This window comes from Malus domestica, chromosome 10, assembly GCF_042453785.1.
Source record: "Malus domestica chromosome 10, GDT2T_hap1".
NCBI lineage: Eukaryota > Viridiplantae > Streptophyta > Magnoliopsida > Rosales > Rosaceae > Malus > Malus domestica.
The window spans coordinates 10,238,082-10,262,818 of NC_091670.1; the positions used below are offsets into that span (position 1 = coordinate 10,238,082).

The 24,737-nt window shown below is 37.3% G+C and overlaps 3 protein-coding genes and 1 long non-coding RNA gene across 5 annotated transcripts; 1 reads left to right on the forward strand and 3 right to left on the reverse strand.

The window, feature by feature from the left end:
• The first annotated feature begins 4,524 nt into the window (after nucleotides 1-4,524).
• LOC108173830 (uncharacterized) lies at nucleotides 4,525-5,175 on the forward strand. The gene has a single exon (XM_017333678.1). It carries the CDS (start codon nucleotides 4,525-4,527, stop codon nucleotides 5,173-5,175), a length of 651 nt encoding a protein of 216 aa, XP_017189167.1.
• Nucleotides 5,176-14,923: 9,748 nt separating this feature from the next.
• LOC114827372 (uncharacterized) lies at nucleotides 14,924-15,313 on the reverse strand. The gene is made up of 2 exons (XM_029109140.1): nucleotides 15,118-15,313; nucleotides 14,924-15,054 (listed from the first exon to the last, which is right to left on the reverse strand). The coding sequence occupies exons 1-2, from the start codon at nucleotides 15,311-15,313 to the stop codon at nucleotides 14,924-14,926; spliced, it is 327 nt and encodes a 108-aa protein (XP_028964973.1).
• A 2,743-nt stretch (nucleotides 15,314-18,056) lies between these two features.
• LOC103440532 (uncharacterized) lies at nucleotides 18,057-21,622 on the reverse strand. Its single transcript, XM_029109141.2, has 5 exons — nucleotides 21,488-21,622; nucleotides 20,321-21,427; nucleotides 18,806-19,999; nucleotides 18,495-18,712; nucleotides 18,057-18,384 (listed from the first exon to the last, which is right to left on the reverse strand). Exons 1-5 carry the CDS (start codon nucleotides 21,620-21,622, stop codon nucleotides 18,057-18,059), a joined length of 2,982 nt encoding a protein of 993 aa, XP_028964974.2.
• Nucleotides 21,623-23,336: 1,714 nt separating this feature from the next.
• Nucleotides 23,337-24,565, reverse strand: LOC139188345 (uncharacterized). 2 transcript variants are annotated; one of them, XR_011571719.1, is made up of 2 exons: nucleotides 24,428-24,565; nucleotides 23,337-23,782 (listed from the first exon to the last, which is right to left on the reverse strand). It is a non-coding gene; the product is annotated as an uncharacterized lncRNA (long non-coding RNA). The 2 variants fall into 2 exon arrangements; XR_011571720.1 differs by having other exon boundaries at nucleotides 23,337-23,858.
• Nucleotides 24,566-24,737: the final 172 nt, after the last annotated feature.

Below are 24,737 nucleotides of genomic sequence, written 5' to 3' on the forward strand. Positions count from 1 at the left end.
AAAGAAATGAAGCGCCACCTTTGTAGGAGAGGATTAAGACCTCTAGAAATCAGATATTTAGGTCCCCTTCCAGCTGGATTTAAGGTAAGATAAGATTAGGATAGGATAAGATAAGATAAGGTTAGTTTGGATAAGATAAGGTTGGATAAGGTTTTGGATAATGTTTCCTTTTTTTGAGCTGATTCCTTATCTTCTTTGTCTTGAATTTATTTTCTTTATCTCCTTAGCATCTTCCTAGCCTTTTGATCTTCAAATTTGTCCATCCATCTTGCTCCACTCATAAGCTATCCATTCTTGGCCCAAAACTGCTCTAAAATGCTCTAAATTGCACTTTCTTACCAACTTTGTCATTTGGACTAGGGGTGGGCAAACGGGTCCTGGACCCGCGGGTTGAGGCGGATCCTTGCGGTTCGGGGCAGGTACAGGGCAGGTCTAAAAATTATAAATATAAAATAGGGTGGGCCGGGCTGGTTCCTGGTAAATAACGGGGTGGGCCAGTTCTAAAAACTAGAGAAAACGAGTCCCCAGCCCGGACCATTCATTCCAACTGATTAAATCTCTACCGTTCATTCCTACTGATTACCCTCTCTCTCTTATTCTCAGAGTCAGACCTAATTCACTCAACCCTCCCCTCTCATTCATTTTGTTATTCTCAGACTCCACTCCGAGTCTCTTCCTCCAGTCCTCCCTCGATCTCTCATCTCTCTCGATCTTCTTCCTCTCGGTCTTTCTCTTTCACAGTCTTTTCTCTCTTTCCCATCTCACCTGCCCTAAACGCAGCTTAACCAGCCATAGACACCACTCCATAACCGCCTTGTAAACCACCTTGTTCCATGGAGAAGCCATGCCATTAGTCCCAGCCGTCGAGTCGTAACTGTCGCGCCGTTGCAAATCAATGGCTGTGGAGAAATTGAGCGAAGGCAGTGGGCACTGGACGATGGACCGGAACTCATCGCAGTCGTCAGTGAGGAAAACGACGTTGTCCTAGCCCTCTTAGATCCGTGAGGAAGACGATGTTCCCAGGCTCCTACTACTCTTCTTCTCGTCATGTAATTTCATTTTTGTACTAAATTTGAATTTGGGGATTTAGGAATTAGGGATTCAGTTAATTTGCTTGAAAATTTCATAAAAATGTTGGGGATTTAGCTTAATTAGGGATTCAGTTTTATTTTATTTTTTGATGAATTCGAAATTTTATATGAAGAGTTTTTTTATTAATTTGTTCTATTTGGGGATTTAGGTTGGGGTGTGAGAAATGCTTGAAAAATATTGGATTTTTTCTGGGAAGCCTGGTCTTTGATCCCCTGCATAACCCAAATCAGAAGGGTTGCAGTTGCAAATCTAATTAACTGGGAGTTAATTAATTAATTATCTTGCATTTATAGAAAGAGGAAGTAGAAGATGAATCGCATGTTTTGGAAATATGTGGTTTCTTGATCGCTGATATGTGGCAAGTAGACGGCGGCGATGCCTTTACACAGTGGACTTTGTGATGCAAAACTGGGGTCGTGGGCTGGTGGTAGTATGCCCAAAACCGAAAAAAAAAAAAAAAAAAGTAGTTGGACCCGTGGACCCGTGGACCCGTCCTGAACTGGCCCATTTGAAACTGGCCGGGTTAGGTCCGGTTCCCAAACTCAAAATACTTATACCCGGCCCGCCCCGCCCTGTTACATTTTAAAACGGGTAGGGCCAAGTTCTTCCAAATTTCAACCCGACCCGGCCCATGCCCAGCCCTAATTTGGACTTACAAACACACAAAAATAGCTTAAAACACTATAATAACATAAACTAACTATGAAAATGCAAGAAAACAAGCTAACTAAGTCACATAAATATGCTCCTATCAAGGTTAACAACTTAATATTTCCAATAGACTTCTATGTGCTTGAGATGGAGGATTCGGCCTATTTTACACCCTTGCCGATCCTACTTGGAAGACCCTTCATAAAAACAGCCCGCACCAAGATAGATGTGTTCAAAAGGACATTAACAATGGAATTTGATGGCAAGATTATTGATTTTAATATTTCTGAGACTATAAGGTATCCTAAAGATGATCATTCTTGTTTCTCTATTGATGTATTTGATTCTTTGGCGCATGATTATCTTGATTTCTTGAATGAGGATGCCCTTAAAACAATTATTGCACAAGGAATTAGGTTTAAATCCAATCTGGCCGAGCTTATCCTTGTAGCAAATGTCGAGATGGTTGCTGCCTTTGAGTCATTGCCCCACCATGTTGGTAAGCCCTCAATTCCAATTCTCATCTCTACTAACAAGTTGTTACCTTCAGTGATTCAAGCACCCATCATTGAGCTTAAACCATTGTCGGATCATTTAAAGTATGTCTTTTTGGGAGATAAAGAGATGTTGCCCGTCATAGTCTTTTCATCACTCATGGCAATGGAGAAGGAGAAACTGATTCGGGTGTTAAAAGAGCACAAGACAGCCATTGGATGGACGTTGGTCAACATTAAGGGAATTAGCCCTACCACTTGCATGCATCGCATACTTCTAGAGGAGGGGGCTAAACAAACTCGAGAGGCTCAACACCAACTCAACCCTTAAATGATGGAAGTTATGAAAAATGAGATTATCAAGCTTCTTGATTGCGGAGTCATCTACCCGATTTCGGATAGTCGTTGGGTTTCGCCGGTTCAAGTTATTCCCAAGAAATCTGGAGTCACCGTGGTAAAGAATGCAGAGAATGCCCACTCGTATCCAAATAGGTTGGAGAGTTTGCATTGACTATAGGAAGCTCGACACCACCACAAAGAAAGATCACTTCCCTTTGTCGTTCATTGTTCAAATGCTTGAAAGGTTAGCTGGTCATTCTTTTTATTGTTTTCTTGATGGTTATTCGGGATATAATCAGATTGTTATAGCTCCAAATGATCAAGAAAAAACCACTTTTACTTGTCCATTTGGTACTTTTGCTTATCGTCGAATGTCATTCGGTTTATGTAATGCACCAGCCACGTTTCAAAGTTGCATGGTAAGTATCTTTTCAGATTTTTTTGAGAAGATCGTTGAAGTTTTCATGGATGATTTTAACGTATTTGGTGATTCGTTTTATGGTTGTTTAGATAATCTCACATTAATCTTGAAACAATGCATCAAAACTAACCTTGTTTTGAATTGGGAAAAATGTCACTTTATGGTAAAACAAGGCATAGTTTTAGGTCACATAGTTTCAGCAAAGGGAATTGAGGTTGATAAATCGAAAATAGATCTTGTACGCTACTTACCCTCTTCCACTTCGATGAGAGAGGTTCATTCTTTTCTTGGACATGCAGGATTCTATAGGCGATTCATCAAAGATTTTTCAAAGATTTCCCAACCTCTATGCCGACTCTTACAGAAGGATGTGCCATTCAAGTTCGATGATGAATGTGAGAAGGCGTTCAATCACCTTAAAGAGATGCTAACTTCGGCCCTCATCATAGTCCCACCAGATTGAGCCTGCCTTTTGAGCTTATGTGCAATGCTTCAGATTATGCATTAGGGGCTATTTTGGGACAAAGAAAAGACAAGAAGCCGCATGTCATCTATTACGCATCTCAGACTTTGAATGATGCTCAATTGAACTACTCTACCGCTGAAAATAACTTCTTGCTGTTATATTTGCTTTAGATAAGTTTCATTCTTATTTACTTGGAGCTAAAGTTATAATTTACACTGATCATGCAGCTTTGAAGTATTTGCTCACAAAGAAGAAAGCCAAGCCAAGGCTTATTCGCTGGATGTTACTTCTCCAAGAGTTTGACATGGAGATTCGAGACAAGAAATGAAGTTAAACGTGGTGGCTGACCACTTGAGTCGTTTGGTGCATGATGAGGACCCATTACCTATTCCATAAGCATTCCCAGACGAGCAGTTGTTATCCATTGAGGTAAGTGAGCCATGGTATGCTGATTTGGTGAATTATTTAGTGACTAAACAAGTTCCAACCACCATAAACAAGCACCAACATGATAAACTTAAAAAGGATGCACGATTTTATGTTTGGGATGACCCTTATTTATGGAAATATTCCCCTGATCAGATTCTTCGTAGATGTGTGCATGATTCGGAGTTTAATTCAATTTTAACTTTCTGTCATACTTATGCATGTGGTGGTCATTTTGGCACATAACGCACAACACTTAAGGTTTTAGAATGTGGATTTTATTGGCCTACTATCTTTAAGGATGGTAGAACATTTTGTATGACTTGTGATCGTTGTCAACGAACGGGCAATATAAGCGCAAAAGATTAAATGCCACATAATCCTATCTATTCTGTCGAAATCTTTGATGTTTGGGGTATTGATTTCATGGGTCCTTTTCCTTCCTCACATGGTTTCCTTTATATTTTGTTTGTTGTGGATTATGTGTCGAAATGGGTGGAAGTAAAAGCCACCCGTACTAATGATTTAAAGTGATTGCAGATTTTGTTAAAACTAACATATTTGCAAGGTTTGGAATGCCAAGAGTACTTATAAGTGATGGGGGTTCCCATTTTTGCAATCGAACCATTGAGGCGATGCTCAAGAAGTACAATGTCATGCATAAGGTTTCAACACCTTATCATCCTCAAACAAGTGGCCAAGCAAAGGTTTCTAATAAGGAAATCAAGCAGATTTTGGAGAAGACGGTTGGACCCACTCGGAAGGATTGGAGCTTACGTTTGAATGATGCATTGTGGGCGTATCATACAGCCTACACAACACCAATTGGGATGTCACCATTTTGGCTCATCTATGGGAAACCATATCATCTTCATGTTGAGTTAGAGCATCGTGCACATTGGGTAGTCAAGACATTCAATATGGACATTGATGCCGCTGGAATTCATAGGAAGCTTCAATTGAACGAGCTTGAAGAGATTCGGAATGAGGCTTATGAAAACGTTCACATTTACAAGGAGAAAACAAAGGCAGCCCATGACAAGATGATTTATGGCAAGACATTCTCTATAAGGCAGAAAGTGTTACTCTTCAACTCCCACCTTCGTTTGTTTCCGGGTAAGTTGCATTCTAAATGGATTGGCCCTTTTGTTGTTACTATGTTTTTCATTATGGTGCAGTCCAAATTCAAAGTCAATGGACACCGTTTGAAGCCCTACTATGAGACTTTTGAGGAGCATGTCATGGAGGATATACCCCTCCATGCCATTGGCCCTATTGAAGCTTAAATGGAGGTATCATCCGGCTAGAAGGCGTTAAAGCAAGTGCTTCTTGGGAGGCAACCCATGTGTTCAAATGAAGGCATAATGGAATTATAGCTCCAACAACCAGATTTGCGTTCCTAACCCCTTCTCTTTATTGCTTTTACTCTACCATGATTGTCGTGTTTGTTAGTTGTTTTGATTGTTTGCGTGTGAGTTTATATTTGAAACATTGAGGACAATGTTTGGTAAGTGTGGGGGGGGTAAACAAGTTGTTTTTGCATGATTTTCATGTGATATTACCACCTAGCACCACTAGAGTTGTTCTTCATTGTTTTTAAGTGTTTTTAGTGTGTTTTGAAGTGTTTTATTGTGTTTTGAAAGAAAAATACGAAAATTTGAAGAAAAAAAAAGTAGAAAACGTTTGAAAAACCCAAAAAGAGTGGTTTTAAAGTTGTTTTTGTGTGTTTGTTTGTGTCTTTGGGTACCTTTCAACACAATGATGAGGATTTGGTTTTTAATTACATGACTGTTAAAGAAAGTTACAAACATGGGTGGAAGTTTGATATGCTTTTTGGTTTATGCTTGGTTGTAGTTGACGTTTACGAATTCACATGTAATCACAAAGAAAAAAAAATCAGTGTTTGTAACATGCTTGAAGGAAGGAACTCAAACTAACGCTACAACCCTGAGAGATTTAAGCCTAAGCTTTGTTTGGAAAGTTATTAATCTGTGATGTTTTTGTTTTCTAAAGTCGTTGCATGATCTCATTATTTCTTTGCTTGGTTGCTACTTAGAATGCGTTTTCATCATTATAATTCCAAATACTAGAACTCATGCCCGTGTCATTCAAAGCTTAAAATTGAGTGCATAACATAAAACAAGATGAAGTTGTTTAGTAGTTACCACCAGAGCCAAAAAGCCTTAATCCCTTTGAGCCTTATTGAGCCTATTTTCTTTGTTAGCCACATCATCCCTACCTTGCCTAGAATAGGACTATCCATACCCTTGTTCTTAAAGTATAGTGGAGCATGACTTAGAGGGAATTCCTTTTGGTCAAACATATTGCAGAAAACAAGTGTGGGGGAAGGTTATTTCCAAAGAAAGAAAAAAGAAAAAAAAAAGCGTGAAAAAGAAAAGAAAACGAAGGAAAAGAATTGAGAAATAAGTGAGAATGAACTCACAAGTTTTGGTTGTTGAAGAAATGGTCCAAAAGTTTGAATTTGACCTTAAGTGTTGTGTGAATCTTCCCCTTGTGTTTAAAGTTAGTTGCTGCATTCAAAAGGAAATTCTAGGTGTTGATTTCATTACTTTGCTTACTATTGCTTTAAGAACTATTGTTTATCCTTGACCATTCTTTGTTAGCCAATACCTTAGCCTCGTTACAACCCTTAGACTTCTATCTTGGGTGTTATGTGTTTCAATCTGTGGAGTTTGGGATTGGTATGAGCATATGGGATCCCTGGTTCTCGCGTCTAAGTAGTGGCATTCCATTCATGAGTGGCTAGTCTACATGTATTAATAATTCCAGAAAGTGCTTTCTTTGATTATAACATATGTGAGTGGCTAGTCTACATGTTTACATCAATCTTCTCACATATACCTAGTATATGGAGTGTAGTCAGAAAATCTGTGTGAAAATAGAGAGTATATCCAGTGAGGAATTGAGGGAATTCTCTAAGGCATGTTACTACCATCAAAACCATGTTTTAAATTGATTAAATGCAAGCTAGTGAGTGGTGACTACGATTAAGTATGCACTCGAGGGTAGGGATGACTAAAATCTATGTGAGTAGTGATTTTTTAACATGTCATGTTCCATTGGAAATCCATGAGGCAAAAGTTGGAAGGTTTAGGTTGTGTTTTGTTTTGTTTTTTTTTTCTTTTGCTCGAGGACTAGCAAAAGCTAAGTGTGGGGGAATTTGATAGGAGCATATTTATGCGACTTAGTTAGCTTGTTTCTTCGTATTTACTTAGTTATTTTCTACTTATTAGAGTGTTTTAAGTTATTTTTGTGTGTTTGTAGGTCCAATTGGCAAAGTTGGTAAGAAAGTGCATTTTGGAGCATTTTAGAGCAATTTTGGGCTAGAATGGATTGCATGCATGTGGAACATAAGGAATGGACGTTTTTTAAGATCAAATGAAGCTAGGAATGTGCTAAAGAGATGGAAAAATTAATTCAAGTCTTGGAAGATGAGTAATCAGCAAGAAGGAAGGAGCATTATCCAAAACCTTTTCAGATTTCTAGAAGCCCTTTCTAGAAGCAACCCTTCTAGAAAGCTTATCCCTGCCCTAAACTTATGCCACACCATCCTTTCTAGAACCCCTAGAAAGGTGGTGCCTATTCCCTCTTCTAGAAGCTTAGGAACCTGCCATAACACATTCCTTCTAGAAGCCCTAAATAAGTGCCGCACCCTCCTTCTTCTTGAAGTCCAAAAATCTGCCAAAACCCTAATCCTTTTCCCTCTTAGATTGGGCCATGCCTTGACCTTGTTCTCCAAGGAATTGGTGCTGTAAACCCTAGCCTATAAATACATAAATCTGACCCTATTTTCGCACCACACACATAAAAGCCTAGAATCAGAATTCCACACCTTGTGCCGCAGCCTTGAAGGAGAGAAGACTTTGTCGTGGCTTCCATTGGAGAAGATTAGGGTTGTGCTGCAAGCCACATGCAACCATTGGAGACTTTCAAAGTTCTTTCTTCCCTCGTTTCGTTTCCATGTTTATTTTATTTTGCTTTTCAATTATTATGAACATGAGGAACTAATTCCTTTTTAGTTAAAGGTGAATTCGAAGCCATGGACATATGTTTTATATAAATTGATTACATCCAGTTATTGTTTCGTAAAACATGAATGTGATTTACTTATCTGCTTTATTGAGAACTTATTCTTGTGTGTTTATTAAGGATGCATACTTAGTTTACATGCAGGGATTTGATGCTACAGAATTTCACCTAATCGTTGTGAACTTATATTTATAAGTAGTAGAGATTGCTAGTCACAATTGTGTTAAGTGAATTCTTGGCAGGAGTATCATGCAGTTCATAGTTACGAATACTTTGTCAGTGCTTATGATTTTCATAGAACTTAATGATCTTTGATATGTATCTCGATCATGCTGTTCATATAGGGAACTTGAGAAGAATAATTTGGTTATGATGCGATGTCCATTCAATTCAATGAACTTAGGAAAATCTGAAAGTTAATTAGCGCATTCACAATTAATTTAGGGCATTGTCATTCATGGTTTAAAGAAATAATACTGGAAATCAATTTGTATGCATATGTTTCATGTGTGGAGAATGACCCTCTGGCTAGTTTTTCACCATTCAAATCACCTAATTTCGTACCTAATTTACTTTGTTTTGCAATCTATTTAGTTTAATTAATTTCATCCAAATCAATCCCCCCCCCTTTTTTTATTAAGTGTGTTAGATTATTAGAAACGTGTTCAAATCTGTCCAATTTAGTGTTTTGAGTCTTACTAGTTTTAAATTCGTCCAAATAACTCCCTAGAGTCTGTTTTGAGTCAATTTCACTTAGTTGTGCTGTTTTAAGTCAGTTTGTTTAGTTTTGAGTCATAAGAGTCTAGTTTTGTGTTTTTGAGTCTAGTTTAGTGTTTTAGAGTTTAATTTGTGTAGATTAGCAGCCTTTCAAATCCCCGGCCTAAAACGATCCCTACTTTCATATACTACAATCATAGGGTTTTAATTTGAGTGTTAGAATATTTCACATTAGAGGCAATATTGCCATTCATTCACAAATTGAAGAGGCACCGCTCTCCAAATTTCAAAAGCTAGATTTTCTTGAATAAAGTTCGTTGACACTTTTCAGACGCAATCTCAGCTTTTTGGATATCACAGGCAACTTTGTCAAATATCGCTGACAAAGTTGAAACGCGTGAATTTTACAATTCCAATTACACCACTGTTGCTAACAAGCGTAAAGAAAATGATCCCAACAGCACCACTACTTGCTTTTGGGAAATCCCTATATATGTCGACATCCGTTCTCCATGGCAAGACAGACCTGCAAGAATGCCTAACTATTTCTCCTCTTCGAGAGTGCATTTTCAATGAAGCATATCAAAATACTCAGTTTTCTTCCTCTCCGAGAATACCTCTTCAACCAAGTCACTCAAAATACTCAACTGATTTCCTCGGCAAATACCTTAGAACAGTTGATATGATGTTGGCTCTTTACACTAAAGATGCCAAGCATGGATGAGTCGCTAAGAAGCAATGTTTTGAAGGATCATTCAAAGAAAAAGGTATTCATATATAGTATCAAAGATCTCTTACCTTTTTCAGACACAATCTTAGCTTTTTGGATACCACGGGCAACTTTGTTAAAGATCTCTAACAAAGTTGGAACGTGTGAATTTTACAATTCCAATTACACCACTGTTGCTGACAAGTGTAAAAGAAATGATCCTAATAGCACCACTACTTGTTATTGGGAAATCCTTATATATGTTGACCTTTATCCTCCATGGCAAAGCAAGCCTGTAAAAATGCCTAACTATTCCTCCTCTCCGAGAGTGCATTTTCAACGAAACATCTTGAAATACTCAGTTTTCTTCCTCTCCAAGAATACTTCTTCAACCAAGTCACTCAAAATACTCAACTAATTGCCTCAGCAAATACCTCAGAACAGTTGATATGATGTTAGATCTTTACATTGAAGATGCCAAGCATGGATGAGTTGCTGAGAATAGATGTTTTGAAGGATCATTCAAAGGCAAAGGTATTCTTATAAGTAGAAGAAGTGTCAGAACTGTATTCATATATAATATGAATTAGAGGTTAGGTCTTCATATACATCAGATTTCAAATAAAGCTTAGTCTCTTGTTAATTTTTTTACTTTTAATTTCTTATTTGAAAGTGTAAAAGTATCCTAAAAGCATGATACGTGTATCCATCAAGTCAAAATGTATCCGCTGACATGATACGTATCTGATGAGTATCAAAGAGTATCCAGCAAGTATCGTTTCCGAAAAGTATCAGCTACAAGATACACGACCAAAGTGAAGTATCTGTATCATAGTTGGACAAAGACACCCCAATTTTCCCAGCATCATCCTGCTCTTGATAAACTCACATAAATGCCATATCATCAGCATCGCGATGAGTCCTCACAAAATGGACAAGCTTATACTTTGCCCAACGACTATCCATGGAGAAGCTTCTTTATGGAGTCCGATTGAATTTTGACTGGAGAATTTTCTTTTTCTTGTCGTTCCATGTCTCTAAATTGCTCTTGAAGTAGCAATGTAATGAGGAGAAGTTTCCAATTCTTAAATCTGAATACTACTACAACTGTGAGAGAAAGGTACCCGAGTGATTTTGCTGGGAGGTACTGAATGATATATGCTCAGCTTCGGCTGGAGTCTACCAAATGGTGGTACCCTGCTATGGTGGAGGTGCACCGAAGTGTATGCTTTGCTTCGGGCAGAGATGCGCTGAAGGCCGAAGGGTATGCTTTGCTTCGGCAAAGGTGCAACAAACAGACCCCTTATCTCTCTCACGACACACTTTCGAGTTTATTTTACAACATATGGTAAAATCAGGGTCTACCCAAAGGTGGCATCATAGCCAGAAGCGTGATCCCTGTCACCTAAGACCTAAAACTTCAAGAATAATGGATAATGTTCCCAAGCATCAACCATGTGGAATCTACTTCTGTTTGATGGAAGAGATCAATGGTTATGCACTTGTTGGTGTTTCGACTAATGTTGTTGAGGAGTACCATTCACGTAGTTAATTAGTGAGACTAATTTTGCTCCACCTAACACATTTGGAGAGCAAAATTGATTGCCCACCCCTAGTCTACATATACCTTTGTATAAAAATAAAAAATAAATAAACTTGTGAAAAATGTGGTTAGAAGTCCAAAATAACCTTATTTTGGATGAAAAACTTAACGGAGTTAAGATGAGATGACAAATTATGATTTCAGAAAATTCAAATGCCAAATGCTTAAACTTTAGTTCGTATGACAAATTAAATAATATGAATAAGTTTATATGACATTTCAAAAAAAATTATACCATAAATTTGTAATTATAAAACCTTTGCGAAAACTTGAGACATGCGTGGAGGCGCCTAATTTAGCTTGTGTTGATTTTCCATCATTTATACAAGTAAATGATAAGATTAAAAGCACACCACAAAGTAGCACACAAATGTCCTATTGATTTTCCTTATTAACACTAAGATTTGTCAATTGTAGCATATGAAAATAAGGGTCTTTCCCGCAGAAGATTGTTTTATCTAACTACCTAAAATGTCACAAAAACTGGGTTGCTGTCCCTACTGACCAGCCACCGAAAAATAATTATTAGACCGACTTATACTTATCTAAAGTCTACAAAATTTTATATGCAGATACTAGACACACAAAGCTACACTCATACAAATGTTTGGGATTTTTGGAGTTGATTTTCTATTTAAATTAAATCAAACAAAAACAGGATAGAAACAAATTTTAAGTAGTTCACAAATTAAGAAAAACGAGTTAGGGGTATTGCTATCCACCACCAAATAATCATGCAAACATGTTATGTTTCATTCAAATTTCTTTTATTTCCGAATGAAGATGCTCAAGTTGGCTCAATGTTAGAACTCAACCTATTACTCTTTCTTACGTAGTATGTTAAGAGAATGGCGTTTTCAACTTAACTTAGTCCCTAGCATGCAATCTAGAATGGCGTGTTCATAGATTTAACAAGTAGAAATCATTAAGAACGAAAAGAGTTTGAGTCATCACAAGGCATCGTAAGTACTGGCGTTGTCTTACTTATCCTAAAAATTGGTTCACATGTTAATCGCAATTAACAAGTACTACTTTAGAACATATGTAGGTCCTCATTCGACAAGGGCAGGCACACACATATTCATAGCATTAGAATCCTAGATATGCTTACTACGTATGCATCCATAGAAAACAAATAAAGAATTCATCAATGAGACAAGTAGTGAACCAAGTTTCATCCATTCATAAAAGTAATTCAACGAAATGTCATAACAAAATTGCAATCATATTCGGGGCTTCAAAACAGCCCCTAACTTCTAAAAAATTAGTTACACATAGTTCTCAAAATAAACCAAAAGAAAGACATGAGTTTGAGAAGATAAAACCGAGAGAAGAGAATGCCAAGATTTCCTCCTTCCTTTCCTTCCTTTCTCAACGCAGCAGCCTTGCCTTTTTTCCTTCCTTTCCTTCCTTTTTTTCTATTTTTTTTCCTCTAAAGAACTCTCTTTTGCTGCTGCAACCTGCAGCCTTTATGCCCACGCTTGCTGCCCCATTTCTGCTCCATAACTCACCCCACTAACAGCCATTTAGTGATGACAATAAGTGAGAGGAAATGGTAAAACAATTGTAACTTTTTGGGCAACCTTTATGCCAATTACTCCCACTTAATCCTCAGCTTTAATTCCATTTCATCTGATATTTGAAGAGGTGTCAGCTGGCTTGTTCTTGGCTGCATCAGTTTTGGCTGCTAGTTTTATTGGATTTATTGCCTTCAATGCAGTTACAAACTGCTCAGCGTCTTGGAAACCTTTCAGTGTTAAAACGGACATAACTTCTTCTCGAAAAAAGATATTAACAATCCGCGAAATGCTCCAGAAAATAGACATCCGTAGCTTTCCAAGCATATAAGTCTCATTCTCTAATTCATTCTGAGCTGTTCGCAACTTGCTTCTAAAGGCAGCTGACCTGCACAGGCAGTTTTGACAAATTTGTTACTTAAAATCCCACTTGTGCTATTTTTCTTTTATTTGCTTGACAAATCCTACAAAACACAAAAACAAAGTAAATAGCTCAAAAATATAAGGAACTAACTAAGAAAAGACAAGTGAATTTGATGTAAAATATATATAAATATGAGCTTATCAAATACCCCCACACTTAGCTTTTGCTAGTCCTCGAGCAAAAGGAAGAAAATATGAAATAGTAGCAACATGAAAAACAATAGCTTCGCCCTATGTGACCCTCATAGAATTTCATTCAAGAAAACAAATCATCAAGAACCTTAGCTATCACCAAACAAGCTAATCCAAGTTCATCTTCCTTATTCAAATGTTAGCAGTAACTTTTTAATCATCCATGAAGTGTAGTGTGTGTAATAGCCATGCTAATGCAATTTCAAGTTTTTTTTTTAAAAAACACCACATGCTAACTAGTGATCTTCTCACGGGACATACACTCAATCACACATATGTTTAGTTTAACGTGTTTTGCTCAAAGAATCAGATGTGAAAGATCTACCATAAGCTTGCATAAAGATTTCATCTCTACAATCATAATTGCAAAACTTAAATCAAGAGGACTTTTATTGGTTGTAATGAGGCTTAGGAAGAGGGTTATAGAAATGAAAGGATAGGTAAACACAAGTTCCAAGCTATATTGCAAGCAATTCTCTTGTTGAGATTTACAAGAACTCAAGCTCTCCAACCACTCTACTAATACCTCCAACCACACCCCTAAACTGAAAAAAAAAAAAATTTATTTGCTTTGTATACTTTTTTTTTCTTCTTTTTTTCTTCTTTTTTTTTTTTTTAAACCAATTTTGCACATAACTAAATACAAACATGAAATACCCCCACACTTATTCTTTTTCCAAACTCCTTCAAAGTACTTCACAAACATTTCTCATAAGACAATCTCACATTGCTCACTAGCTAGCTTGGAAAGGGTAAGGAAAAATGTTTAAGGTATAAGGATAGACATATCTGGTGATAAGAAATAAAAGGCTCAACATATACGGCTCAAATTGGCAATCTAATGATATTATTTTTCTTTTGGAAACATGCTTATTTGGGCTATGGTGATAAACCTAATGCCTCTATCCTTTTCAAGTTCATGCAATCAAATGACAAACATTTCGAAAGATCGTTACGCAAGTTCTAGAGATGTAAGTCACATAAGTTCATCACACATGAAAGAATATGAGTGTATGAAAAATGCACACACTTTCAATAGGCTCAAAAACTCACATAGGTTGTATATGGTCACTATATTCACATGCGAAGTTTTAAGTCATACTTTAGTTTCACATCAACAAGGCTATGTGCATTTGGTTTTTCAAAGATGATTAAACATGTACAAGGCTAACAAGAGAATAAGGAATTTCACACAACACATGCTTACTAAATTCTTGATCCCTGCAGTTCAAATTCAATCCAATTATATCATTGGGTCGGGAAACTAACAAAAATCTAATTCAAAGCGATAAATAAAATAAGACAATATTTTTTTGGATTTTCAAATTTTTTTTTTAATTTTTTTTTTTTGGGGTTTTTTTTTAGAGTAAACAAAACCAATTACGAAAACAAAAAGCAACAACAAGGAAACAAATCAAACCAATTCTTAGTCAAAGGGATGAACATTTTCAATTTGGTCATTTTTTAGATCCTTACCCCCAAACCTAAACTGGACATTGTCCTCAATGTCAGAAAATGAAAATAAAAATAAAAATAAAATAAATAATAATAAACAAAATAAAGCATTTGGACTGAAAACTTCCCCAATTTGCAGTAAAATCAAGCAGTGACCCCCAAACTCCAATTCTGCAATCAACTCTAATGGTGGGCACGATCAAATTTTCCTACAAAGAAAAGAAATAATTCAGCTTAGCACGCAAGAAAATTCAGAAAAAGCAAACTAAAAATTGAAAATGACATAAAAAGACAATGAATAGAAATATTGGGTTGCCTCCCAATAAGCGCTTGCTTTTATGTCCGCAGCCGAACGGTACCAAGAGCAATCATCCAAGGGGAGATGGTTCTTGGAGGGGTACAACCTCCACATCATGCTCCGCAAAAGACTCATAATATGGCTTGAGTCTATGCCCATTCACTTTGAACATGTTTCCGGTCTTTGCACTTTCGATTTCCACTGCACCATGAGGAAAAATATTAGTTATAACAAATGGACCAACCCATCGAGAACGAAGTTTACCTGGAAATAACCGAAGGCGAGAATTAAATAGAAGAACTTTTTGTCCAATGGAAAAGCTCTTCCTTGATATCATCTTGTCATGAAATGCCTTTGATTTCTCCTTGTATATTCGACTAGACTCGTATGCATCATTCCGGATTTCGTCTAACTCATTCAATTGAAGCTTTCTATGCTGTCCGGTAACACTCATGTCCATGTTGTAGGCTTTGATCGCCCAATAAGCTTTGTGTTCTAACTATACTGGAAGACGGCATGGTTTCCCATAAACTAACCAAAATGGGGACATTCTAATAGGAGTCTTATAAGCAGTCCTATAAGCCCACAATGCATCGTTTAAGCGCATGCTCCAATGCTTCCTACTGAGACTCACAATTTTCTCCAAAATTTGCTTCACCTCACGGTTTGATACTTCTGCTTGACCACTAGTTTGCGGATGATAAGGTGTAGACACCTTATGTGTGACATTTGATGTGAAAATTATGTTGACACACAAATTAAACCCTATTTGTGACAATTGTAGTAATGATGTAAGTAGGGATCGTTCTAACCGGGGATTAACTAGGGGTGCTAATCTAATATAAATTGATTTAAAAACACAAAAACTAAACTTAAAGACTCTAACAAGACTACTATGACTCAAAACAGATTTGAAACACTCAAAACTGCCTAAAACAATCAAATTGACTCAAAAAGAAACTAGAACTTGATTTGGACGAATTTGAAAGTGTTTATGACTCCAAATGCTTACAAACACAAAATAAAACATATTTGAATGACTAAGACTCAACAAAATATGGGGGGATTGTGTTTGGACGAAATTAAATTAAATGGGCAAATTGTAAAGAAAACAGATTGTAAGACAAAATTGTGATGAATCAATGGATGATGGAATAGCTAAGGGGTTCTTCTCCACACATGAAATATATGCAACGTAAATCAATTTCCAGTTATCAATTTAATAAGTTATGAACCTCGACACTCCAAGTTAATTAGGTCCGCTTAAATTAACCTTCAGATTTCCCTAGAATCATTGAATTGGATGAATATGCATCGCAAACAAATTATTCCTAACAAGTTCTCTATATGAACAACATGATAAAGACACAAGTTAGAATCATTACGTTCTTTCGAAATCATAAGCATCGACAAGGCATTTGTAACTATGAAAAGCATGATACTCTTGCCAAGAATCTACTTAACACGATCGTGACTAGCGACCTTCACTACTTGCGAATATGAATTCATAACGATTAGGTGAAACAAACTTATATCCTAGCACCAAATCCAAGCATGCAAATTAAGCATGCACTCTCAATCAACATACAAGAATAAGTTCTAAATCAAACGGTTAAGCAAATTGTATTCACAACTTATGCAACGATAGCTGGAAGTAATCAACTTATTTCACATATATAATCATGGTTTTGAATACACCCTTAGCCAAAACGAATTTAGCCAATCATACTTAAAGAAAAACAAAGATTACATGAATTAGACATTGAAATATAAGATAGAATACACATAAAATTGTTCAACAACTCAGAATGAAGAGCCAAACAATTGAGTGAATCTGTCCCTTTTCCTTGCTTGCGGCAGATTGGGTGTTGATGGTTTCTGGGCTGTTTTGATGATGTAGACTAGATTTTGGGGGGTGTAGAGGCACGGAAAGGGGTGTAGGGTGAGTGTGGAAGAGTGTTTGATGGTTGGAAGGTGGTGGAGAACTCGGCAAAGAGGGTGGAAGAAGGTGGAGCGGCTGCTTGTATTTTCTGGGCGCTAGAATGGTGTTTTTGGGGTGTTTTGCTGCCTAGGGTGTGTATGGACGAATTTCTGTGATGAATGATGAATATGGGAGGTGGTACTCGTGACTTAGAGTGAAAACACATATATATAGGCACCACAAACCTTAGAGAAATCAGGTTAGGCAATGGGCTAGGGTTTAGGTGCGGCAATGGGTGAAAATCCACAAGGAAATGGCCTAACAAGTCAGAATCCAAGAGGGATTGGTCTAGGAAGGTGCGGCCCAAGTCTAAGAGGATGAGGATAGGTCATCTAAAAGCCCAAAGCCAAGAATAGAAACTCTCAAAAATGGAAACCTCCAAGAATAGAAACTTCCAACTTTAGAAACTTTGGTTTCCACTTCTGCATTCTTTGTTCTTCACTTTCATTTCTTCATCTCTTAGGCTCCTTTGACCTTCAAACTCGTCCATTCCTTGTGCTCCATATGCATACACTCCATTCCAGCTCAATTTTGCTCTAAAATGCTCCAATTTGCATCATTTTATGTAATATGCCCTTAAAACCTGAAAACACATGAAACTAGTTTAAAAGACTACTTTAAACTCAGAAAACATAATGAAAATGCATAAGAACTAGCTAACTAAGGTGCATAAATATGCTCCTATCAACATTGTACTTCCTAAGCAACACTTCAAATGTTCGATTGAAAAGTGACTCCCTCCATCGCTGATGATTGCTCTAGGTGTTCCAAATCTTGCAAAGATGTTAGTCTTAATAAAATCTGAAACAACTTTTGAATCATTAGTTTTGGTGGCTTTCGCTTCTACCCATTTAGAAACATAATCCATAGCCAATAAAATGTAAAGAAAACCATTTGAAGATGGAAAAGGTCCCATGAAATCAATGCCCCACACATCAAAGATCTCAACAACCAAAATAAGGGTTTGTGGCAATTGGTTTCTTAGGCCCAAGTTACCTGTTCGTTGACAACGAACACATGTTGCACAAAACTCGTACGCATCCTTAAACAAACTAGGCCAATAAAAACCACTCTCTAACACCTTAAGAGTTGTCCTCTTTGCTCCAAAATGGCCACCACATGCATAAGAATGACAAAAAGTTAGAATAGATTTAAACTCAGATTCGGGGACACACCTTCTAATCAATTGATCAGTGCAATATTTCCACAAATAAGGATCATCTCACTCGTAGTATTTGGCGGTTTTGACAAGCTTATCTTTTTGAGCACGTGTAAAATCATCCGGAATCCTTTTGATGACCTTGTAATTGATAATATCTGCATACCAAGGGTCAGTAATCTTTAATGAAAACAGTTGCTCATCTGGAAAACTTTCACGTAAAGGGATGAGATCTTCCTCTGTGTTTGAATGCACAAGTCGGCTAAGATGATGTACTACAACATTCTCACTCCCTTTTTTATCCTTGATCTCCAAGTCAAACTCTTGAAGCAGAAGTATCCATCGAATGAGTCGCGGTTTTACATCTTTTTTGTGAGTAGATACTTCAAAGCTGCATAATCAGAAAACACAATAACTTTAGTCTCAATCAGATAAGATTTAAATTTTTCTAAAGCAAATACAACAGCTAGAAGCTCATTCTCTGTTGTTGAATAATTCAACTGTGCATCATTGAGTGTTCGAGATGCATAATAAATGACATATGGCACTTTGTTGACACGCTGCCCTAGAACTGCACCAATAGCATAGTCTGAAGTATCGCACATCAACTCAAAAGGTAAACTCCAATCTGGTGGCATGATCACATGAGCCGTGGATAACAACTCCTTAAACTTGTTGAATGCTACCACACACTCTTCATTCATATCAAATGTTACATCCTTTTAAAGTAAACGGCACAAGGGTCTAGAAATCATTGAGAAGTCCTTCATAAACCTACGGTAGAAACCTGCATGTCCAAGAAAAGAACGAACCTCCCTGACAGTAGTAGGGATGGGTAAAGAACTAACAAGTTCTACTTTAGATTTATCAACTTCAATTCCCTTTCCAGATATGATATGCCCTAGAACTAATCCATGCGAAACCATGAAATGGCATTTTTCCCAATTTAACACCAGATTAGTTTCTTGACAACGTTTTAAAACTAGGGACAGATTATGTAGACATGTATCAAAAGAATCACCATAAACTGAAAAATCATCCATGAACACTTCAATTATTTTCTCAATCATATCAGAAAATATACTTACCATACACCTTTGAAATGTGGTGGGAGCGTTGCAAAGTCCAAACGGCATCCTCCGGTATGCAAATGTGCCAAATGGACATGTGAAAGTCGTCTTTTCTTGATCCTCCGGAGCAACTGCAATCTGATTATATCCAGAATAGCCATCAAGAAAGCAATAATGAGAATGACCAGCTAACCTTTCTAACATTTGATCTATGAATGGGACTGGAAAGTGATCCTTGCGTGTGGTGTTATTTATCTTCCGATAATCTGTACAGACTCGCCAACTATTTTGCACACGTGTAGGCACTAGCTCACTAGCTTCATTCTTAACAACTGTGACTCCGGATCGCTTCGGAACTACTTGAATAGGGCTCACCCACTTGCTGTCCGAAATAGGATATATGATGCCAACATCAAGAAGTTTGATAACCTCTTTCTTGACAACTTCCATCATAAGTGGGTTCAAACGGCGTTGAGCTTCCCTTGTTGGTTTTGCACTTTCCTCCAACATAATCCTATGCATACATGTAGCTGGATTTATACCTTTGATATCTGCAATGCTCCAAGCTATGGCAGTTTTATGATCCTTCAGTACCCGGATCAGTTTCTCCCCCTCTTCTGCTATGAGTTGTGATGATATGATAACCGGTAATGTTTCATCCTCTCCCAAAAATGCATACTTCAGATGTTCAGGAATCGGTTTAAGCTCCAATTTAGGTGCCTGAATCACAGAAGGAAGAGTTTTTTCATTAGAAGTAGGAAGAGAAATAAAATAGGAAGAACGCTTACCACGAATTGGTGAAAGAGACTCAAGAGAGGCCACTGTTTGGATTAATTCTTCTTCAATGTGCTCTGAATAATTAAAATCTCCATGTGTAATGCTATGCACTAATGCCTTCTCTAAAGTATCTTGTCCCACACCTTCATTAAAACAATCCTGCACAAAATAGTCAAACACATCAAAAGACAAACAAGATTCTAATTCACTAGGATACCTCATAGCATTGAAGATTCTGAACTTGACGCTTTCCCCATCAATTTCCATGGTTAAGGTACCATCGTAGACATCAATCTTCGTACGTGCCGTTCTAAGGAATGGTTTTCCCAATATAAGAGGAAGTGCAGTAGGCATAGGGTCGTGTTCCATCTCAAGAACAAAAAAGTTAGCGGGAAAAATGAGCTCATTCACTTGCACAAGTACATCCTCTAATAGGCCTTTGGGATATCTATTTGAACGATCTGCCAACTAGATTACTACCTTTGTTTCCTTCAAGTCTCCAAGGTTCAATGACTCATACACTGAATATGGCATCAAATTGATGGATGCCCCCAAATCACACAATGCTCTCCCAAACTCTTTCCCTCTGATTACACATGGAATGGTAAAGCTACCGGCATCTTTCAACTTCGGTGGCAGCTTTCTCTGCAAAACAGCTGATACTTCCTCGCTCAATGCCATAGTTTCTTGATCATTGAATCTCCTCTTGTTTGTACAAAGCTCTTTAAGGAACTTTGCATACTTGGGAACTTGTTTTATGGCATCTAAAAGAGGTAAGTTCACTTGGACTTTCCGGAAAGTATCCAAGATTTCCTTATCAGTTTGCTCTTTCTTAGACTTCATAAACCTACGAGGAAAATGAACAGGGACACATGAGTTAAATGAATTTTGAACTTCTTTACTTACCTTATCAGAATCTTTTTTGTTCAATTCTGTATCTTTAGGAGACTTTTCAGTTTCTGTTGAAGCTTCATCTTGCTCAAGATTCTTGGTTTGTAGCTCCCCTTGTTCAATTGTGTCTTTTCTAGTCCTCTTTTGCATCCTCGACTGCTCAAAAACTTCTTTTCCACTCCTTAAAGTCACAACATTCATCTGCTCCGCATTTGGATTCACCACGGTTTGGCTAGGCAACCTTCCTGGTTGGTGTTGTTGCCCCATCAAACTTGCTAACTGACTCATTTGGCGCTCAAGGTTTTTAATTGCTTTGTCTGTTTTCTGTTGATGAGATTGAGTAGAGTTAGCTAGAGAAGCAATTAAATCCTCAAGAGACTTACTTGGAGCTTGTTGTTGTTGAGGCTGAAATGGTGTCTGCGGTATTGCTTGAAAGAAGCCAGGTGGACGGTTATAGTTGTTGGGAACAGATTGTTGTCCATTGTCTTGATTGTTCCACTTTAAGTGTGGATGATCGCGCCATCCTGCGTTATAGTTGTTGGAATATGGATCATACTTTTGCCTTTGTTGCCCTTGAAATCCTCCTAACGCATTAGCTTGCTCAAGACCACCTTGATCTATTAACGAGGGGCACATGTCCGTGGCATGTCCCATCATTGAACATACACCGCACACCTGTTTTGGAGCCACCATAACCTGTTGCACAAGATTAGTCAAGTTAGCTAATTGTAATTCAATACTAGAGTTAGCACTTACCTCGTTAACTTTCTTAAGAGGTAGCTCATCTCTCCCTCCAAATTGTCGTGTGTTGCCAGCAATGTTCTTTAGCAATGCCTTAACATTAGTTGGTGTCTTGTCCATGAATGCTCCTCCACTTGCTGCATCAAGCATTACACGATCAGTACCACACAATCCTTCATAAAAATATTGTATTAAAAGATGCTCTGAAATTTGATGATTAGGACAAGATGCAACCAAATGTGTGAATCGCTCATAATAATCTCCAAAGGGTTCTCCATGTTGTTGTCAGATTGCACATATATCCTTCCTTATGCTTGCAGCTTTTGTGGCCGGAAAATATTGCTCCAAAAATGCTTGCTTCACCTGGTTCCATGTGTTCATTGATCCCGGAGGTAAATTGTATAGCTACTCATTTGCCTTGGCTTCTAATGTAAATGGGAATGCCCTCAACTTGACTTGCTCCTCATCCACATTTGCTGGTCTCATTCCCAAGCATACCACGTGAAACTCCATGAGATGCTTGTTGGTATCCTCTGTTGAGAAGCCATGGAACTTAGGCAAGTAGTGAATCATGCCGGACTTGAGCTTAAATCCTCCGTCTGCATTTGGATAGGTGATGCACAATGGTTGTTGATCCGTATTCGGCGTTGCCAACTCCCTCAAAGTACGGCTATCAGCCATGCCTTCTTGTGGTTCTTCCTCCTCTCCAGAACTCAAATGTAGTGCAGAAGATGGTGGTAAGGACACTGATGCACGCTTCGGCTTGATTTTTCTCTAAAGCTTTCGAAGTGTTCGTTCAAGCTCAGGATCGTACGAAGCTAGATCAATGCTCTTGGACCTTCGAGTATGCATATACTACGAAGAGTACCTGAAATAAAAACAAAAAGAAAAACACTAATGAGACAAGAAAAGAAAACAATAGAAAAATAAGTAATTAGAAATAACAATCCCCGGCGACACGGCACCAAAAATTTGATAAGATTAAAAGCACACCACAAAGTAGCACACAAATGTCCTATTGATTTTCCTTATTAACACTAAGATTTGTCAATTGTAGCATATGAAAATAAGGATCTTTCCCGCAGAAGATTGTTTTATCTAACTACCTAAAATGTCACAAAAACTGGGTTGCTGTCCCTACTGATCAGCCACCGAAAACTAATTATTAGACCGACTTATACTTATCTAAAGTCTACGAAATTTTATATGAAGATACTAGACACACAAAGCTACACTCAAACAAATTTTTGGGATTTTTGGAGTTGATTTTCTATTTAAATTAAATCGAACAAAAACAGACAAATTTTAAGTAGTTCACAAATTAAGAAAAACGAGTTAGGGGTATTGCTATCCACCACCAAATAATCATGCAAACATATAGTTCACAAATTAAGAAAAACGAGTTAGGGGTATTGCTATCCACCACCAAATAATCATGCAAACATGTTATGTTTCATTCAAATTTCTTTTATTTCCGAATGAAGATGCTCAAGTTGGCTCAATGTTAGAACTCAACCTATTACTCTTTCTTACGTAGTATGTTAAGAGAATGGCGTTTTCAACTTAACTTAGTCCCTAGCATGCAATCTAGAATGGCGTGTTCATAGATTTAACAAGTAGAAATCATTAAGAACGAAAAGAGTTTGAGTCATCACAAGGCATCGTAAGTACTGGCGTTGTCTTACTTATCCTAGAAATTGGTTGACATGTTAATCGCAATTAACAAGTACTACTTTAGAACATATGTAGGTCCTCATTCGACAAGGGCAGGCACACACATATTCATAGCATTAGAATCCTAGATATGCTTACTATGTACGCATCCATAGAAAACAAATAAAGAATTCATCAATGAGACAAGTAGTGAACCAAGTTTCATCCATTCATAAAAGTAATTCAACGAAATGTCATAACAAAATTGCAATCATATTCGGGGCTTCAAAACAGCCCCTAACTTCTAAAAAATTAGTTACACATAGTTCTCAAAATAAACCAAAAGAAATACATGAGTTTGAGAAGATAAAACCGAGAGAAGAGAATGTCAAGATTTCCTCCTTCCTTTCCTTCCTTTCTCAACGCAGCAGCCTTGGCTGCTAGTTTTATTGGATTTATTGCCTTCAATGCAGTTACAAACTGCTCAGCATCTTAGAAACCTTTGAGTGTTAAAACGGCCTTAACTTCTTCTAGAAAAAAGATATTAACAATCCGCAAATGTTCCAGAAAATAGACATCCGTAGCTTTCCAAGCATATAAGGCTCATTCTCTAATTCATTCTGAGCTGTTCGCAACTTGCTTCCAAAGTCAGCTGACCTGCACAGGCAATTTTGACGAATTTGTTACTTAAAATCCCACTTGTGCTATTTTTCTTTTATTTGCTTGACAAATCCTACAAAACACAAAAACAAAGTAAATAGCTTAAAAATATAAGGAACTAACTAAGAAAAGATAAGTGAATTTGATGTAAAATATATATAAATATGAGCTTATCAGTAAAACACACAAGTCATCCTCACATCTTTATATCTAGCAATGAATAAACAACTTTTATATAATCCACCCTTTTCTATATACAAATGGTTGAATTTTCACTCACCCAAACTTTGCCCAAGAAGAGAACAATATACAATAAAAAGTTATCCCTAAACACAACTTTACAATTTACAAACAAGAAAAGAAAATAGACTCATGTATGTAAGTTATCAATATATTAACATATTAGTCAAGATTCCAAAAATATCTCAATCTGTATACCAGAAAAAGAATAAGAAATTCAAATCATGCATATCAGGGCTCCAGGCCACCCAAGTTTTAGTGATTTATCTGAGTTTTATAAGGTTAAGTTGCCCACACGCGTGGGAGATAGACAACATCTTTTTCTTTCTCGTGAGAAAAGAAAAATAAGAGAAAAATTTTAATGCAAAGAAGCAAGAACTTGTGAGAGAGATTGCAACCTACCCAGCATAGTAGCATACAGTTGGTCGCCGGGCGTGGATCCGTGTTTGCCGGAGTTGGCTAGGTGAGAAACTTGAAACGCTGTTGGGTTTGAGTATTTATTTATAATTTTAATGTTTAAAATTATTTTTAAAATTTGAAATCAAAAGCAAATGATGCTTGTACAGATTTGGTGATGAACCCTAATAACAGCAAGAGGAAGTTAGGTAAAGAGTAGAAAAACGTCACTTTCAAGTTTCGTGCAATCCGGACATAAAACGGAGATGTATCTTCACCTGCATCATTGGAAAATTGTAGAATTATAGAGAGTTGG

Coding starts and splice junctions, on each gene's coding strand:
- LOC103440532 (XM_029109141.2), bottom strand. CDS start 21,622: ATGCTTGATGCAGCAAGTGGAGGAGCATTCATGGACAAGACACCAACT. Junction 21,428..21,487: donor CTCTTAAGAAAGTTAACGAG/GTAAGTGCTAAC, acceptor CTTGTGCAACAG/GTTATGGTGGCTCCAAAACA. Junction 18,713..18,805: donor TCCCTACTACTGTCAGGGAG/GTTCGTTCTTTT, acceptor TTACTTTAAAAG/GATGTAACATTTGATATGAA.
- LOC114827372 (XM_029109140.1), bottom strand. CDS start 15,313: ATGGACATGAGTGTTACCGGACAGCATAGAAAGCTTCAATTGAATGAG. Junction 15,055..15,117: donor TCGCCTTCGGTTATTTCCAG/GTAAACTTCGTT, acceptor CTCATGGTGCAG/TGGAAATCGAAAGTGCAAAG.
- LOC108173830 (XM_017333678.1), top strand. CDS start 4,525: ATGCTCAAGAAGTACAATGTCATGCATAAGGTTTCAACACCTTATCAT.